At 43.4% G+C, this 19,211-nt stretch overlaps 1 protein-coding gene across 2 annotated transcripts; it reads right to left on the reverse strand.

Moving 5' to 3' along the window:
* Nucleotides 1-942: 942 nt before the first annotated feature.
* On the reverse strand, nucleotides 943-17,378 carry LOC111958773 (protocadherin Fat 4). 2 transcript variants are annotated; one of them, XM_023980073.2, is made up of 30 exons: nucleotides 17,215-17,378; nucleotides 15,469-15,534; nucleotides 14,998-15,161; nucleotides 14,703-14,747; nucleotides 14,483-14,572; nucleotides 14,256-14,345; nucleotides 13,664-13,771; nucleotides 13,454-13,567; nucleotides 13,253-13,346; nucleotides 11,764-11,876; nucleotides 11,376-11,549; nucleotides 11,008-11,136; nucleotides 10,586-10,741; nucleotides 10,250-10,430; nucleotides 9,351-9,484; nucleotides 8,315-9,262; nucleotides 5,812-5,937; nucleotides 5,179-5,424; nucleotides 4,797-4,895; nucleotides 4,430-4,602; nucleotides 4,061-4,212; nucleotides 3,611-3,918; nucleotides 3,351-3,461; nucleotides 3,038-3,229; nucleotides 2,846-2,940; nucleotides 2,559-2,720; nucleotides 2,043-2,231; nucleotides 1,777-1,854; nucleotides 1,559-1,598; nucleotides 943-1,473 (listed from the first exon to the last, which is right to left on the reverse strand). In XM_023980073.2, the coding sequence occupies exons 1-30, from the start codon at nucleotides 17,291-17,293 to the stop codon at nucleotides 1,381-1,383; spliced, it is 4,749 nt and encodes a 1,582-aa protein (XP_023835841.2). In that variant the 5' UTR covers nucleotides 17,294-17,378; the 3' UTR covers nucleotides 943-1,380. The 2 variants fall into 2 exon arrangements, with proteins under 2 accessions (XP_023835841.2, XP_070291895.1); XM_070435794.1 differs by having other exon boundaries at nucleotides 1,772-1,854.
* Between the last annotated feature and the right edge of the window lie 1,833 nt (nucleotides 17,379-19,211).

Consider the following 19,211-nt stretch of genomic DNA (forward strand, 5'->3'; position numbering starts at 1 on the left):
TGTACAGCACTTCGAGATATTAGCTGATGTACGAAGGGCTATATAAAATTGATTGATTGATCGGGCGAGCATTTCAGTTTGTGGACAGACTGCCTCGACTTCTTGTAAATTAATTGGGTATAAGTAGTGCTTGACTTGGGCAGGATCTCACCGGAGCTGAGTACCGGCACCTCACACACCTCACACTGCTTGAGCTCCTGTTCCTCTTATAGAATATTAGCTGAAAAAAATGAGTACCGGCACCTATTTCAGTCCAAGTTAAGCACTGGGTATAAGAAATTATTCAAGTACTAGCCAAGCGTGGTGAAGGGAACACAAATAGAATATATTTTACATTTAAATGTAGTTAAAGAAGTGGTGTGGTGGTGATTTACTGTTAAGAGTAAGAAGACAGTTTAAAGTAATATAGAAAAATATTGGTGTGTCAGTTGTGATTGGGGTATATTGAAGAAATTATCAGGGCAGTTTATGTATTTTCCCTTAAATATTGACCAGAAACAATCATTTCACAGCCATTTTTTAAAAACAATCCTTTGGGTGGGCATGTCCCCGGACCCCCCCTAGATGGGTGTTGACCCTGACCCCCTCCAATTTCCAACAAAAAGTTACGCCCTTGCCTTCAGGACAAGTATTTGGAAACACCCCACTATCCATCAGACCTACAATAGTAATGGTACAATAGCACAGATTTAGGGGCTACAAAATAATATATTGATCCATTAATCGTCCTGATCCTTTTGCTGACATCTGGGTAGTGTTCATTAGAGCATCCAACAAAAAACTAAAATGAGTCTTATTGGACAAGTCCAGGTAGTCCCGTTTCAATCTGTTTTCTTCCGTTTGGTGCATAATGAACATGAGTCTGTTGTCTCAAGCTCGAGCCATTTCTAAAGGTTTGAGTCTAAGCATTAGCATAGCGAAATGTTAGTAAAAATAAGACACTTTCTATCCAGGGTATGTCTTTTTTATTAGTTAAACCTAAATGCAGTGAAAAGTTGGTTCAGGTATGTTTGGTGACAGAGGAAATACATACCATCATTAGCACTCAGAAACAATATATTAGCATATAAAATAATTCATAGTAAGTGCTATTCTTAGTGCTAAAATGTTCATATTCATATCATAGCCTTTTATTTTATTTTTATTTATTTTTTACATTTATTGGCCAAAGGTCTTTGTTTGTTTTACAGAGAAATGCTCCTAATATGAGTGCAGCATAGACTGTAGCCAGCAATTGACGGTCAAAGCATTAGTGCAATAGCCAACCAATAAGTCAGAGCAAACGAATCATTCATTCATTGCAGTGTTGCTCCATCTGTCTCACTGCTCTGGTGCACATTCATTGTGTGTGCTTTATTTGTGTTTAGTTGTCAGTGGGACTCAAAGAGAAGAGTTGTGGCTGTCACCATCTTGTCTGTCACACTCCGGGTCTGCCTCCTGGGAAGTCTTACTCTTTCTCCATGACCTTTGCCCCTAAAAAACAACAGCATGGATCATCGCCCTTGACCAACAATCGCACTGTATATTTGAACGGCCTGTGGTTGGCCTGGGTTCTTACCTGTTCTGAGCCTGTTGCGGATGCCTTCATATCGTTATTTCTAAAGCAGAAGAAAAGGCGGATGAGAAAGAACTCGCATAGTAGCTGTTTAAAAAATGAGAAACTATTGATTTGAAATATTACTCGTTCAATTGCATCCCATCATCATTTAATCAGTCTCAAATGAATCAAAAGTTAAGACGTCATATGTATTGCATATTCAAACAACAGTACTTTACGTGTAAGCCTCATTTCGCCTATCAATGTCAAAGCTTTCCCTATAGGAGTCCTCTATGGGTTCTTTCATCCTTCTGAACCTGAAAATAAATGGAGATGTTGAAACAATGGTTAGCCTAGAATAATTTGTATCAGAGTAATTTTGGGGATAAGGGGGTCATAATTGCAAATATGGCTAGTGGCAAGGGCTAGATTCATTATCATAAGTCATGGTGTCTTAACTTAATGTTAATAACAAACACTAAGCAAACATGAATAAGCTACTCACTTGATAACGGTGAACGTCACCATCGCCACCAATCCCAGCAGGCTCAGGCCGAACAGGACGCCCAGGACGATTACTATGACCTGGTCAGAGGCAGGGTCGGCTGACTCCTCCTCCACCACATGCTCCAGCCCCGCCCCAAACACCTTCTCGAGCTCTGCCTTCACCGTGCCCGCCTCGCTCTGCAGCTTGCTGTGGGTGACATCAGAGAACGGCCGTTAGGGGCTTATTCTCGAGAATGCAACGTCACATTACAGATTTTTCAGATTTGTATTGTGTAGAACAGACATGGATGTCCATCGTGCCGAATAGAAAATTGTGGAGGCAATGTTGCGTCCAGTCATTGTATGTCTATGTCAACTACTAAAGAATGTTCCACAAAAATTCCCTTAATGAGACCCACCCCAGACCCACCACCCTCAAAGTTAAACTTTAATCAACAATGGCTTTGATTTTCTCATTATAGGATGGGCTACTTTGTTGTGGATGAAGTGATTTTCGACAACACATTGGTCTTACTTTTTGACGTCTTTGGCAGGGATGACTTCCCCGCCGTCCACGGCAATGAAGCTGACGTACGTCTTGGCGGCGCCCCTAGATTCCCGGGACGCAACAGCTCCTCTGCTGGTGCTGGAAATCTCTATCACCTTCACGGTCCAGCCCAGAACTCGCCCTAAAGACCTAAGAGACACAGAGAACGAGAGACATATGAGGAAGAGCGATAGAGTATTGAAAGTGGGCAAAAGGACCCCGTCTAACAGCCCCACACTTTTGTGTGGTACAAGACATCAGTTCTAATATCTTACTCTTCCATCTCTGGGACCTTCTTCTCCACAACATTGGTGGCCTGGTTGAGGGAGATGACTACGACATCATTACTGGCACTTCCCTGCACGTCCACCTGGGGGCAGAATAGAGCAGCATACTGTAACTACTGTTGCAAGTGAGTTAAGTCATGTGTGTTACCATATGTACAGTACACTGTTGTCACCACTCACCTCCACCCTGGTTGTAGCATGGAGTCCTTTAGGATCTGTGGCCTTCACCAGGATGGCGGTCGTCTTTCCTTCTAATCCCACCGCTGACACCACGTACACCTGGCCCGTGGAACGGTCCACGTCGAAAGACGAGCTGGACTCCGTCAGACTGTAGTCCAGACGCCCGCTGTCACCACTGTCTGGGTCTGTGGCCTGGGGAGAGGGGCGAAGAGTGGGGGGTCAGGATGGAGGAGCTGGATGAGAACTTATGTCAACCTTGACATGGCACCAGGGATGTAGGGGGTATCCCGCTGTTCACTTTTGCATCCCTTACCTGAACTTGGACCACAGGGTATTTGTATGGGGCAATGCTGAAGATCTTGGCTTCATAAGTCTCTTCCTTGAACTCTGGGGCCTCGTTCACATCTTCCACCTGTACCCTGACCTGAGAGGAAGAGTGAGGGAAGAGAGTGAGGGACGAAAGACTACTTGTGATTTGAAATCTATTCCCCCATATGATGAGATATTTTCAGCTAAGCAACCCCTCTAGAACTTCCTCTAAATCTGGTCGCCAGGTACCAGGATGGGTCATACCATTGCGACGGCAGAAGTAGGGGGAGTCCTGGAGTCCACTGCCTCCACCTCCAGGATGTACCACTCCTCAGTCTCTTTGTCCAGCGGCTCTTTGGTGGTGAGGGCTCCCAGGGCATCGACTGAGAACAGGTCCATGTGCGTGGTCAGGACATAAGTAACCACAAACACGGGGCTCCCTGGTGATGCCTTCACTGTCCCCACGAGTCTCCCTTTTGGTTCGTTCTCCGGAACGCTGAAGTTGTAGGAGGAGCTCTCAAAGGCCACGTCCACTCCAAGGCTGACAGTCATCAGGAAGACCTGGACATTGACTATGAGGGGAAAGGAGAGAAAACACACACATATTTAGTATCCATCATTATTCAGACTAACATACGAAATAATACACTCGAACTCAACGTTACAAAAACACACAGACAAACACAAGTCCACTTGCGATGCTCGATCCCTGACCTGTGGAGTTCAGAGGAGGCATCCCGCTGTCCTTTGCCATTGCAGTGAGTTCAAGCAGTGTGTCCTCCGTGACATCAGAAAGGTCAGAGGCCACAGTCACCTCTCCTGTGCTACCATTCAGCGCCAAGCAAGGGGAGGCGCCTGAGGAGAAACTAGATAGCCAGAGGAGGAGCATTTGACGCATAACCCGGTGTAGAAACAGACACATTTCTTCAATATCGTTAAGGATCCATTTAGGCTGATTTTATTCCTTAATTTGGACTTTGGACTTGAAACTCATCTCTACAGTATCGGCTCTACGACTGGGAGTAGAAAGCACAAAAGAGGTGTGTGTGTGTGTGTAAGTTTTGACAGCAGTGCATGGCTAACCTGTAGGTGATGAGTGCGTTCAGGCCCATGTCCTTGTCTGTGGCAGAGAGGGTCAACAGCGCGTCCCCCACCTTGGCGTCCTTCACCAGGATGCTCTTAGTGTACGTACTGGCACTGAACACCGGCGTGTTGTCATTAACATCTGTCACGCTCACTCGGATGCTGGTCATGTTCTGGTGAAGCGGGGTTGGAATCGTTGAAACCAACTTTGTGTAAGAAGGTAGGCTGCACAGAACTTCGATATTTTGTGTTATGGTATTGTGGTGTATAGTGTTGTGTTATGATATGGTACTGCTATGGTAACGTCGTACTGATTTCAGGGTGAAGGGACCCTATAAATTAGGCCACTGTGTTTTGTATATAGTACCTGTCTCTGTGGTGTCCCCTTGTCAGTGGCCACAATGACCAGCTCATAGATGTCCTTGGTCTCCCGATCCAGAGGACCCACAACCAGTAGCATCCCATCCTTCAGCACAAGACACACTAGTGTAAATACACAGTGTTACCCTAACAACATTGCTCATGATTAAGCGAGTATGCTGAGATGAAATGTCCTGAGAAGAAACATGGTTTGCCAATGATGAGGTCATCAAAAGCATCTGCTTTTTTTTTGGTGTTTTGTCATTTCTTAATCAAAATGATCGACACCTCAGTAAACGAACCTGGTACCCTAGATCCAAATTCACATCTAACAAAATGTATTATGTAAAGAAGGTTCACCAGAAGCTTCATTATTTGGTCGGACTCACCTCTCTGAAGCGAAATAGCGTGGCAGATGAGGAGATGGAGATGGTGACTTCTCCGTTGGAGCCGAGATCAGAGTCTGTGGCAAGGATATGGTACACCTCTCCTGGCGACTTGTCAGAGTACTCCCCCTCAGGGAAAGGGATGGGGTCTGGAAGAGTAGGGAACTGGGGTGTGTTGTCATTGTAGTCCAGAACGGTGATGTTGAGCTGGGCTGTGGCGTTCAGGCCATCTTCGTCCACCGCCACCACCTGAACACAGTGAGAGGGTTAAGATCTTAACACGTGACGTAGTTGACAGACCTTAACATGTGACTTTGTTGAAATTGTTGACCGTCTTATGTGAAATTATCAGCCTGCATTTGCCTATCCACATCGTACATTTTTATCACCTATATGACTTAACAACACGAGCAAAGACAATGTTCACTTTGGTGTCTAGGTGGGGTTGAGGTCCGGGTGATAGGAAGAGATCTCCAGTTGCGTCCTTGCCCATCGTTAAGATATGAAAAAGTTTCCCCCCTCTACATAGATTACATTTATGGAAGTACACCCAACTGCTATTGGGGCCTATATTTGGGTGTAGACCTTATGAGAAATGCAGCGAAAGCACATGTAGATTGACATGACGTAGTATACCTGTAAAACATAGTTATCCTTTGTCTCTCTGTCCAATGTGACGTCATTCTTCATGGACACAACACCTTGTTTGTTTATGTTGAAGGTATCACTGGTAAATATGAAGTGACCTTTCGAGAATCCACCCTAAAAGGAAAACACAGAGATAAGGGTGTCAGTTTATCATTCCAACGTCAGTCATAAATGTATTAGTGGGATGGATGTATTGAAATATTTTCAGATTGTTGATATCGTCATGAAATACACCATTATATATTGTCATCGATATACAGTACCAGTCAAAAGTTTGGACACACCTTCTCATTCCAGGGTTTTTCGGTATTTTTACTATTTTCTACATTGAAGAATAATAGTTAAGACAAACTATGAAATAACACATCATGTAGTAAGCAAAACATTTTTAAACAAATCTAAATATATTTGAGATTCTTCAAAGTAGCCACCCTTTGCCTTGATGACAGTTTTGCACACTCTTGGCATTCTGTCAACCAGCTTCATGAGGTAGTCACCTGGAATGCATTTCAATTAACAGGTGTGCCTTGTTAAAAGTTCATTTGTGGAATTTATTTCCTTCCTAATGCGTTTGAGACAATCAGTTGTGTTGTGACAAGGTAGGGGTGGTATACAGCAGATAGCCCTATTTGGTAAAAGACCAGGTCCATATTATGGCAAGAACAGCTCAAATAAGCAAAGAGAAATGACAAGCCATCATTACTTTAAGACATGAAGGTCAGTCAATCTGGAAAATTTCAAGAACTTTTAAAGTTTCTTCAAGTGCAGTCTCAAAAACCATCAAATGCTATGATGAAACTGGCTCTCATGAGGACCGCCACAGGAATGGAAGACCCAGAGTTACCTCTGCTGCAGAGGATAAGTTCATTAGAGTTAACTGCACCTCAGATTGCAGCCCAAATAAATGCTTCACAGAGTTCAAGTAACAGACACATCTCAACTGTTCAGAGGAGACTGCGTGTATCAGGCCTTCATTGTCGAATTGCTGCAAAGAAATCACTACTAAAGGACACCAATGGTCCAAGAAACATGAGCAATGGACATTAGACCGGTGGAAATCTGTCATTTGGTCGGGTGAGTCCAAATTTGAGATTTTTGGTTCCAACCACCGTGTCTTTGTGAGATGCATGTGTGGATCCCACTGTGGAGCATGGAGGAGGAGGTGTGATGGTGCTTTCCTGCTGACAGTGTCTGTGATTTATTTAGAATTCAAGGCATACTTAATAACCAGCATGGCTACCACAGCATTCTGTAGCGATATGCCATCCCATCTGGTTTGTGCTTAGTGGGATTATTATTTGTTTTTCAGCAGGACAATGACCCAACACACCTCCAGGCTGTGTACGGGCTATTTGACCAAGAAAGAGAGTGATGGAGTGCCTCATCAGAACCTGGCCTCCACAATCACCCGACCTCAACCCAATTTTTTAAAATGTAACCTTTATTTAACTAGGCAAGTAAGTTAAGAACAAATTATTGTTTACAATGACGGCCTATGAACAGTGGGCAGAACGACAGATCTTTACCTTGTCAGCTCGGGGATTCGATCTTGCAACCTTTCGGTTACTAGTCCAACGCTCTAACCACTAGGCTACCTGCCACCCCATGAGATGGCGTGGGATGAGTAGGACCGCTGATTGAAGGAAAAGCAGCCAACAAGTGCTCAGCACATGTGGGAACTCCTTCAAGACTGTTGGAAAAGCATTCCAGATGAAGCTGGTTGAGAGAATGCCAAGAATGTGCAAAGCTGTCATCAAGGCAAAGGGTGGCTACTTTGAAGAATCTCAAATATAAAATATATTTTGATTTGTTTAACACTTTTTTTGTTCCTACATGATTCCATATGTGTCATTTCATATTATTATGTGTCTTCACTATTATTATACAATGCAGAAAATAATAAAATTAAGAAAAACAGGGCCCTCCGCAAGGCTCAAAAAATCATTTTAGACCCAAGCCACCCCCTGTACCCGGACTTTGAAATACTCCCCTCTGGGCGCAGGTATAGGGCACCCCTCAGCAGGAAAAACAGAACCAGACAATCATTTGTGCCAGGTGTGATATCCCTCCTAAATAGCTCGGGCTAATGTTCCTATCGACTCAGTATTTTTATTTTATTTTTTAAATATTTTATTGGTATGCAAGTGTTATGAAAGTTGTATTGTCCATTTTGTTTTGTATTTAAATGCCACTTTCAATGTGTGCATGACACGGCAACAAAATTTCCCCATGGGACAATTAAGTCAGTAAGTAAGTAAACCCTTGAATGAGCAGGTGTGTCCAAAATTTTGACTGGTACTGTATATATTGTCATTGATATATATATATATAGTAGTTGATATATCGTCATTGTTATACCGTAGTCAATATTTTTCATTTCGTGCAGATACATCACTGATCTCAATGTAGATGGTAATGTTATAGATATTGTTTATATCATAACAAAATATAATCGATCTCATGATGATAATGACAGTCTCATTTCTCTGACCTCATCCTCGACGGTGACCTCCAGGGTCACGARAGCCGCTCCGCTGGCCAGGTTCTCAGAGACGGCGACATCGTAGCGCTCTGCGCTGAACTGAGGCGYGTTGTTGTTRACATCTMTCACCCTCACCACCACTGATKCATTCCCAACGAGGGACGGGGTRCCCCCATCTGCYGCCTGTACCATTAGGTTGTACACCTTCACTGCTCCATAGTCCAAGGCCTGAGCCAGCCGCAGTTCCCCAGTGGAAGAGTCCAACTGGAAGAACGCCACGGTCGAGGGAAGGTCTTGCTGAAATATACTATAGGTCACTACACCGTTTGTGCCTTCGTCAAGGTCCACCGCTTCTAGGGTGACCAGTGTCCTTCCCACAGACTCTGTTTCTAAGACCTCAACCTCATATTCCGTCTTGGAGAAACTTGGAACATTGTCGTTGATGTCAGATACTTGAATGAGCAGGGTGGCGGTTGCGGAGAGAGCTGGACGACCTTGGTCCTGAGCCACCACCTCCAGGCTGAACTCTGCTTTGGTCTCTCTGTCCAGCGCCCCAGCCAGGGACACCATCCCTATTTTAGGATCGATAGCGAACTTTCCCTCGCCTCCCCGGAGGGCATAGCGGAGCTCCCTGTTGAAGCCGTTGTCCGCGTCCGTGGCGGTCATGGCAGTGAGGTTGGCCCCTACCTCCGTATCCTCCGGGACCAGTTGTGTCACAGAGCTGGCGCCAAACACGGGGCTGTTGTCGTTGATGTCAATCACTTCCACCACAACGGTTGCCTCATCGCTACTGGTGCCGTCCGAGATTGAGATCTGGACTGAGTAGTTATTTTGGGTCTCATAGTCCAGTTTGACCTTAGAGGTGAAAACGCCTTTGGAGTCAACGGCGAACTTGTCGGCGTCTGTCAGGACCTGAAGCGTCACGGGACCTACTGTTGTTACTGCTAGGAATGTCACCTATATAGGGGGTGACAAAAATGTTATAGGATCGATCTGGTTGTTTTTTTCAGATGATGTAGAATTTAGTGGTTCTGGGGAAGTTCACCTTGACAATCACCGTCCCTGGATCTGTCTCTTCCTCTATCCTCCCACGGTAAGTGTTCAAGAGGAACTGGGGTTTGGAATCTCCAGGTGCCTGGATCTCCACTAGCACCGAGGAGGAACGAGATATTACGCCACCTACAGGACAGGAGGAGAACAGTCACTTTGTGCTGCAATTTGCATAACCAAATCTCCAGCTGTTGAGGGCCTCCCGGGTGGCGCAGTGGTCTAGGGCACTGCATCGCATCGCAGCGCTAGCTGCGCCACCAGAGACTCTGGGTTCGCGCCCAGGCTCTGTCGCAGCCGGCCGCGACCGGGAGGTCCGTGGGGCGACGCACAATTGGCCTAGCGTCGTCCGGGTTAGGGAGGGTTTGGCCGGTAGGGATATCCTTGTCTCATCGCGCACCAGCGACTCCTGTGGCGGGCCGGGCGCAGTGCGCGCTAACCAAGGGAGCCAGGTGCACGGTGTTTCCTCCGACACATTAGTGCGGCTGGCTTCCGGGTTGGAGGCGCGCTGTGTTAAGAAGCAGTGCGGCTTGGTTGTGTTTCGGAGGAAGCATGGCTTTCGACCTTCGTCTCTCCCGAACCCATACGGGAGTTGTAGCGATGAGACAAGATAGTAATTACTAGCAATTGGATACCAATATAAATAAATAAATAAAATCTCCAGCTGTTGATTGACTAGCCTCCTGTAGATATACACTATTCCTCTCATATTACTTTAGTCTACAGTGTATATATATGGTTACTAGTCTATGGTATGTTTGCTCGAGTTGCTTGTGTTCTTTCACATACCTCCTCAACTTTACGTTCAGATTAATTCCGCGCTACAATGCGCTCGACAAAATTGTTTACATGACACTAGCTTCAAGTTCTCTATACAGAGATTGTACCTAGACTCACCGTCTCTTGCTGCCACATAGAGAGGGAACCGAAGGACCGTGTTCTCCTCCAGAGGAATGTTCTTTTCCAGCTTTATCTCGCCTGTGTTTTCATCGATGGAGAAATATCCTTCCAGGTTCCCAAACTCTATTGAGTACTTGACCTGTCCATTAGCACCAGCATCCAGGTCCGCTGCTTCAACCTACCAATCACACGGTGTGGTGACAAAGCCATCGTTTTCTTTTTACAATCGTGTTACTATGGCTATCATGCGTTTCCCACATTGTAAATGGCTCTGACAAAACACTTTAACAAACACAGTGACGAATTGAGGTTCAAGGTTAGACACCATCTCACCTGGGTAATCAACATCCCCACCGTTTGGTTCTTGAAGACCTTGCCCTCGTACCTGGAGCTCTTAAATTGAGGACTGTTGTCATTCTCATCTAGGAGGGTGACGTTCACATCAGCCAACACAACGTGGTTAGGCGGGTCGTTTTCCCGTGCTTCAATCTTCATATTGGATGTAGGGAAGACATGGGAAGGTGTTCAACAGCATACCAACTGATGTGTGCACTCCCCATTGTGACAGACTTCTTGATAAGACATGTTTTATTAGATGGTACAGGGCACTGCCAAGTGCCGTTAGACCTGGAGTTTGCACCTTTGTAGACATATTTACAGGTTCCTTGCTGATTTATTAGCTATTGTGATTATGTCTGCTGCTAAATGGATCAAAGTTGTAGGTCTGAGTACTGTTATATTTCAGAGTGTCTGACCTGAAAGATGAAGTTTCCAACAGTCTCCCTGTCCAGGTCAGCTGAACTCTTCACTATGACAGTTCCATCCAAGAGTATAGAGAAAGGGACAGTCTCCGGAAGGATCCGCAACGTTCCCACAAATCCACCCTGGGACAAAGACAAAATTGTTTAATGTCCAATTGGGGGGGGAAATGAAGTTTTAGCGTGACAAATGATTTGGCTCATGTAGAAACAGATACAACTCAAGATACAAACGTGTAAACTGTTTTGATATATGCACTTATTGACATCGCATCCTTGCTCGAGTAGTGAAATACATCTCTTTTTGTGTAAATCCATCACCCATTTGTTTTATGTGCAATGAACCTCTAAGCCACTGTACCTACCTTGTCCAGGTCAGTGATTGTGACTCTGAAAACAACTGTGTCTTTTTGAGAGTTCTCCAATATTGCGACAGAGTAGCTAGCTTTGTCAAACTCTGGAGCGTTGTCATTGACGTCCTCGATTGTAACAGACACCAACGCGTCAGCGGTCTTTAGGCTGTCATCCTGCTGAGATGCCTGGAAGGAAGTGATAGATGTTGATATTTGACATCCATAACTTGGGATGTATACAACGGTAACCAGCCCTCCTAATGCCCATACCATCTTAACTGTCTTAATGCACTTGTGATTGTGAATAAATCTACAGTGAGAATGAACTGAGAGAAGTACGGTTTTACTTATTTAGAGTAGTCGTAAAACGCTAGAATGCTATAGCTACAATTCCCAATACCTTGATATTGACAGTGACTGTAGGTATCTCCTCTCTGTCCAGCCCAGTCACCACAGAGATGACTCCACTGTTTGTGTCGATGTTGAAGTTACTGCGATACTTGCTTGGCGATACTGAGGTAAAGTCACACAACAACATTCCACCACAATGTGAACAGAACCAAAACAATTGCCTCATACATACGTTTTCATGCAAATATGATATTCTGATGGTTTCCATATGCAAAGATACACTCCATAACCAAATGTATGTGGACACTTGCTCGTCGAACATCTCATTACAAAATCATGGGCATTAATATAACCACCTTCTGGGTGGAAAGCCTCTTCTGGGAAGGCTTTCCACTAGATTTTGGAACATTGCTGCGGGGACATGCTTCCATTCAGCCACAAGAGCATTAGTGAGGTTGGGCCTGGCTTGCAGTCTGCGTTTTCAATTCAACCCAAAAGTGTTCAATGGGGTTGAAGTCAGGGCTCTGTGCAGACCAGTCAAGTTATTCCACACCGATATCGACAAACCATTTCTGTATGGACCTCACTTTGTGCACGGGAGCATTGTCATGCTGAAACAGGAAAGGGCCTTCCCCAAATTGTTGCCACAAAGTTGGAAGCACAGAAATCGTCTAAAATGTAATTGTATGCTGTAGCGTTAAGATTTCCCTTCACTGGAACTAAGGGGCCTAGCCCAAACCGCCTCAGACCATTATTTCTTCTCCACCAAACTTTACAGTTGGCACTATGCATTGAGGCAGGTAGCGTTGTCCTGGCATCCGCCAAACCCAGATTTGTCCGATTTGCCCGATGGTGAAGCGTGATTCATTACACAGAGAACGAGTTTCCACTGCTCCAGAATGCAATGGAGGTGAGCATTACACCACTCCAGCCGACGCTTGGCATTGTGCATGGTGATCTTAGGCTTGTGTGCGGCTGCTTGGCCATGGAAACCCATTTCATGAAGCTCCCAACGAACAGTTCTTGTGCTGACGTTGCTTTCAGAGGCAGTTTGGAACTCGGTAGGGAGTGTTGAAACCGACAGATGATTTTTACGTGCTTCAGTACTCGGCAATCCCGCTCTGTGAGCTTGTGTGGCCTACCACTTTGCGCCTGAGCTGTTGTTGCTCCTAGATGTTTCCACTTCACAATAACAGCACTTACAGTTGACTGGGGCAGCTCTACAGTAGCAGGGCAGAAACTGGACGAACTGTCTTGTTGGAAAGGTGGCATCCTATGAGGGTGCCACGTTGTAAGTCACTGAGCTCTTCAGTGAGGCCATTCTACTGGCAATGTTTGTCTGTGGAGATTGCATGGCTGTGTGATTGAGTTTATACACCTGTCAGCGACGGGTATGGCTGAAATAGGCGAATCGACTAATTTGAATGGGTGTCCACATACTTTTATATATATAGTGTACTTGTTTCATATCATTTTTTCCCCCTAAGACTGATGGGAGTTGTAGTCCAAGCCTGTGGTAAAAGCCTCAAGTAGATTACCTGAACTGATGCMGTAGACTATAGCCACATTAATGCCAGTGTCTCCATCTTGTGCTTTTATGCCCTCTGGCTGGATGGTGAGGAAAGGCCCTGTCTAAAGAGGAGATTATGTATTAAATAGACATCACAACCATAGCAACACAGTAGCTTTAAGGATACTTATATGACATTTTGTAGTCTGATGGGTATGATGACACTCACTTGGTCTTCCTGTATGGTAGCCTGGTAAAGGCTGTGATTGAAATGGGGATTCAGATTATCAAAGTCCGTAATCTCAAGATGAACGTCTGCTGTGTCGAAGAGATCACCATTATCCTAAAAGGAAGGATCCCAGAAGCGTTATTAATAGATTAACATGGATATCCATTTATGGACCAATGGGGTAGGGTGTGATATGGTGAGATCACCTACCCGCGCCTCAACTGTGAATTTGTAGTTTTTGGCGATGTTGTAGTTCAGAGGTTTCTTCAGCAGTACAGCCCCATCGTTGCGGACCTCAAATTCAGCGGGTGCTGGGTCCTTAAATAAGGTGGAAGACCAAGTCATTGTGGAACAGTATCAGAGGAAGAATCAGAAATCTATTCAGTCATAATTTCCATTGGGTTATCCAATATCTGTTATAGATTATAGACCTACATTGTAGCTGTATATATTTTTGTAAGACAGTTGTATGGACAGTTTAGACTAGCTGTTTACTTTGGTGAATGTGACATATTGATCACTTCGCTGTGACTAACTTGTGACCGAAAGGATTCGAACCCGGATCTCCTGTCCGTCCCTCTAAGCTAAGGGAGCTAATGTAGCTCAAGTGTGGTCATAGAACCACTGCTGTTACACTTATAAAAAGTATAGACCAGGACCTGAATGTATCAGGTGTCTCAGAGTAGGACTGCTGATCTAGGATCAGGTCTCCCTTCTTATTTATTATTATCTAAAAGACTAAACTGATCCTATATCAGCACTCCTGCTCTGAGACTCTTGGTGAATACCATGTGTGACTCACCAATATGCGGTATGTAATTCTGTTGTTGTTTATGCTGATATCGGCATCCACTGCTTTCACTCTGATCACCTCAGTATTCACTGCCTGAATCTGGAGAGACAAAACACATGGTGGTTAACCACGTAAACAACCCGTAGGGGCTCATACTCTCCATTGTATTGCAAGGTGTAAGACAGGAGTATTATGTTTTTGCCAACTCATCTTCTGTTGACTGATGTAGCCTTTACCTCAGATATCGTTTTCGTGTACACCTTTTGCTCAAATATTGGAGCGTTGTCATTTAGGTCGGTGACGATAAGTTTTCGTTTATTTTCTAGCTGAAGAGGTAATAACAGTTTCTTATGTCAACAAAATGCACTTCTCATACATTACAATATATTGTTACAATCCATCATATACAGCATACATACTACCCATTGTAGTTTAGAATCTTTCAATTTTACTTACCGCACCATTCACACACATAACAGAATACCAAAGTTGCCCGCCAGTCTACAAGAGAAGGGTTAATTGTAAAGTTCAAAACCCTTTGCAGCATGATCATCAGGAATTAGCTTTCGCCCATTTTGTCAATAAAAAAAGCTAAAACCTAAAGTGAACCATACTAGACCATGAATGACGTTGTATAGCTCTGATCCAGAGCGRTACTGCGCATTCCTCTYCTGTAGGAGTTTAGRAGAGGKACGCGCACCAACACCCTGGACCAGAGCTAGACYTTGTAGAGCKACRATAACCATCTCACCTGTGMTAACAGATCTGCATCCAGRGCCATCTTGGTACGGACTGTTGCAMTTGTACTCCCAGGYGTGTAAACTAACTCGAGAAAATTGATGTGMTCTGGAAAGGCATWCGCCYCAAGCCTCACGGTATTACCCACGGGGATCTCGTTGAGGACTTCCACTTCCCCTGTTGTAGCATCAGGGGGAGGCAAATATTCATTTTGGTGATGTATAGTACCAGCAATTTCTATTGAATGTTGTTGAATGTTTCCACCTATTACAGTCAACATATTGTAACAAAGGTTGTTACAAAAAAGCCTGAACCCATTCTATAAATCAAATTTTCTCCCCTCATCCAGCAATCTCTCTTTTCCTGTGTAATCGTTTATTAACAGAAATACCTGTAAGACAAATTGGTTTGGTGACTCATGAACAAATATAATACTTGAATGGATATGGCATGGATGACTGTAATGAATGACTGCATTGATTACCCTCATAGTCCTCATCCACAGTTCCCAGTGTCAGGTCTGACCCTTCAGCACAGTTCACTGATGTACCTAGAAATAAACATTAGGGAAATGGTATTGTTTATGTGGATCTTTAGCATCATGGAATAGCAAATGACAATCTCTAATCAGAATTCTGGTGAATTCTATTTGAGTTGTGTCAATATCTCCTGTATTGCCTGTTTTGCATGCTATTTTGCCATTAGTACGTGTCACATATCAGTTTGCAAACAATGTTAAAAATATATTTTAAAATCATTGAGCCGCATACAAACACGGTCTCTTTTTTGCTTTCCTTGAATAAGGCAGCTCCTTATTGCAAGTGTTTCAGCCTAGCCCAGTGCTTTCTGTGGTGATGGAGCAGCCAGCGGAAAATACGATTCGTAGGGGTTGGTAATGTTCTCTAGTTACGCCGTGATTGGCTCGGTGTTCTGTCACTCATGGGGACACTATATCCCTGCAAAATCTACGGGGAGAGCTCAAAAATTCAAACGCCTTGGGTGCTGCCATAGAGTTACATTAGAAGTGCCCATCCAAGAAGTCTCAAGGTCATTGGCCACAGATAAAATCACATTATATCTACCATAGATTTGATGGGACTGATCATGTCAACATCATACTTTCAAAATCTTAGCTAGCAAACTAGACAAGCAGTCATCATGAATCACGTCGACAATCTACTGGCAAATCCTTTTCAATCCTTGTCATATGAAGAGAAATTATAGATAAAATGTATCGGTGCTCATCGGCCATTGGACATAAACATTACACAACAAGTTGGAAATCGCAAATTCAACAATGAGTGGTTTGGAAGAAATCAGTAACGAACTGCAAGCGTTGTAAAGCAATCACTAGCCTGCTATTCAGTGGAGTGGGTGTGTGATCCAAGTCTGGGTTTAAGGGTCTCTTTTCCAAGCTTAAAAGGATAAACATTCAACACCATGGGCCAGAAAAGGTTGAAAACAGTGTCTATGCTGTCAATCCAGCATGACCTCTGCCATGTTCAAAACAACTGGAAACTCGGAAATCTCAGAATTCAGTGAGTTCAAGACAACTGGGACCTTGGGAAAAAATGAGCTCCTACTGGGAAAATACGTTTTTAACGGTCATTCAATTCGGAATTCCATGTCGGGAACTCAGGCCTCTTTCTAAAAATCCAACCTGAAAATCACTGACGTCATGATTCAACCTTGTTTTTTTCCGAGTTCCCAGTTGTCTTGAAAGCACCATAAATCCAGAGAATGCCAGACTTTGATGACAAAGTTTGAGGACAAAATTGTTTAGTGTTGTGTCGTGGGGGGGGGGACGCTGCCCTACCAAGATTGACATGCTAAAATCGCCACTGTAATTAGGTAACAAAAATCTATGCGTCATGGTCTAATGGGAACGCTCCCGGATCCAGACACATATAAGCCGCTCCCTACCGGTTCATTCCCTGCATTTACCCTTCCTACTGTTACTCCAACTTGCCTGTCTCCCCCTCTGTTTACTAACGTCTAAATTAAGTGTAAAAAATACATAATAATAATGATCTAATAAATAGCTTATGTGTAAAATAATATAAGAGCATACATTTAGCAAAATACAAAGGCAAATCAATTACCGATTTAACATTTCTAATTGATCTTAACCGTTTTCTATTAATCTACTGTATACAGTATTCCCCAAACCATGTACCGTATTGATGTCATACCAATCTTCAAAATGTAGCCAAAAACAAACTTTACTCACTGATGGGGATGCCCATGACAACATGAACACATAGAGAGCCTGAGAGGAGTAACATCCACATAAAACGTATAGCCCCCATATTGGATGGTGATTGTCCCTACTTTTCTACCCAGCGCTACAGTACCGTCCACAGCACCTGCTTGACCGACTGATTTCCTGAATAAAGGGAATATTGAAATGGCCACACTTTATTTACCCTACAATGTATTTATGACTTGCCATTAAGTGTTACTGCCTGACTACAGGGATATAAACAGGTCCAAGGGGCACTGACAACACCATGGAATGTGTTGCGCATTCATTGTAACAGCCACATACAGATGTAGAATCTTAATTTGAGCTAATTTGCTACAGCAGGAAAATAATCCTACAGCATCAGGAAAGTTGAATTATGATGTGGATTATAATTAAGGGATTTTTTTTAGGGGTTGATACATTTTTCTTCAGGGCAAATAAATCCTGAAATCAATGTCCAAATGACAAACTTTAGAAGCCAAAGACACTTCAAGTTTGCATTCCCTGCTGTGCAGGATAATTATCAGCAACAAAAGAGTGATCAAATTAAGATCCTACATCGGTAGGGCACTACGTTATAGTATGAAGTCTAAGTTTCATTTCCTTGTAAGAGGAAAGGGAGTGCTTTATAGTTTTAAACTTTTTCGGGATCGGTGTCCCGTCCACAGGACGGTTGAGCTAACGTAGGCTAATGCGATTAGCATGAGGTTGTAAGTAACAATAACATTTCCCAGGACATAAACATATCTGATATTGGCAGAAAGCTTAGCTATTACAGTGAAAGAATACCATGCTATTGTTTGATGAGAGTGCACAATTTTGAACATGAAAAATGATTAATAAACAAATTAGGCACATTTGGGCAGTCTTGATACAATATGTTAAACAGATTCAATGGTTCATTTGATCAGTCTAAAACGTTGCACATACGCTGCTGCCATCTTGTGGCCAAAATCTAAATTGCGCCTGGGCTGGAATAATACATTATGACCTTTCTCTTGAATTTCAAAGATGATGGTACAAAAAAAATACAAAAGAACGGTTGTTTTTTTCTTTGTATTTTTTACCAGATCTATTGTGTTATTCTCCTACATTCCTTTCACATTTCCACAAACTTCAGTGTTTCCTTTCAAATGGTACCAAGAATATGCATATCCTTGCTTCAGGACCTGAGCTACAGGCAGTTCGATTTGGTCATGTCATTTTAGGCGAAAATTGAAAAAAAGGGGCGGATCCTTAAGAGGTTCAATGAGTGTGGTTTCAGCCTTCCCGCCACCAACATATCAATGCCAAAAATCATATAAATTGATCTGGATGAAAGTTTATCCAGAATGGACTCCCAAGCTTGACAGCTCCATGGTAACATGGTGTGCCAATGAAGACTTCCTGTAACTGGTACATTGCCTGTCAAACACACCTCAGCCTTATCACTAAGCTTACCGATATTGAGATAATGGTCAGACCCATACCTAGGATTTGAGCTGAGGTTGAACTGTATGTCTGTCTCGTAAAATATCTAGTGCATTTCAATTCAATAAAAACATATGTATGCTGCAGGGAAATAATGCTTTAATACCCTCACCTCAGATGAAATGGCCAGTTGGCTGTTACTGTACACGTTTCTAGTCCCGTTTGTGGTGACATTAAACTATATATTCAATAAAAACTGAGTGGGAGATGAGGTTATTATGAAACAATGTGATTTGAGAAATCGAGACTGACCACCTTTATGACACTAACAGAGTGTATAGTGTAAACCGTCTATAAATAGACCATCTTTGACTGTAATCAGTGAACTTTGACCTAAATCACAGCTGGTGTGACACACACAAAGATACACAGTAGTTATAAACTACTGCTTGAGAAAAAGGGATTTCAATTGATATGAGAATAAATGTGTGAATCTATTTAAATGAATGTGAACGGGTCATTTTCTACAATGTACATTGTAATGAGATGATTTTGAATAAAACATACATTTT

This window comes from Salvelinus sp. IW2-2015, linkage group LG1 (genome assembly GCF_002910315.2).
Source record: "Salvelinus sp. IW2-2015 linkage group LG1, ASM291031v2, whole genome shotgun sequence".
NCBI lineage: Eukaryota > Metazoa > Chordata > Actinopteri > Salmoniformes > Salmonidae > Salvelinus > Salvelinus sp. IW2-2015.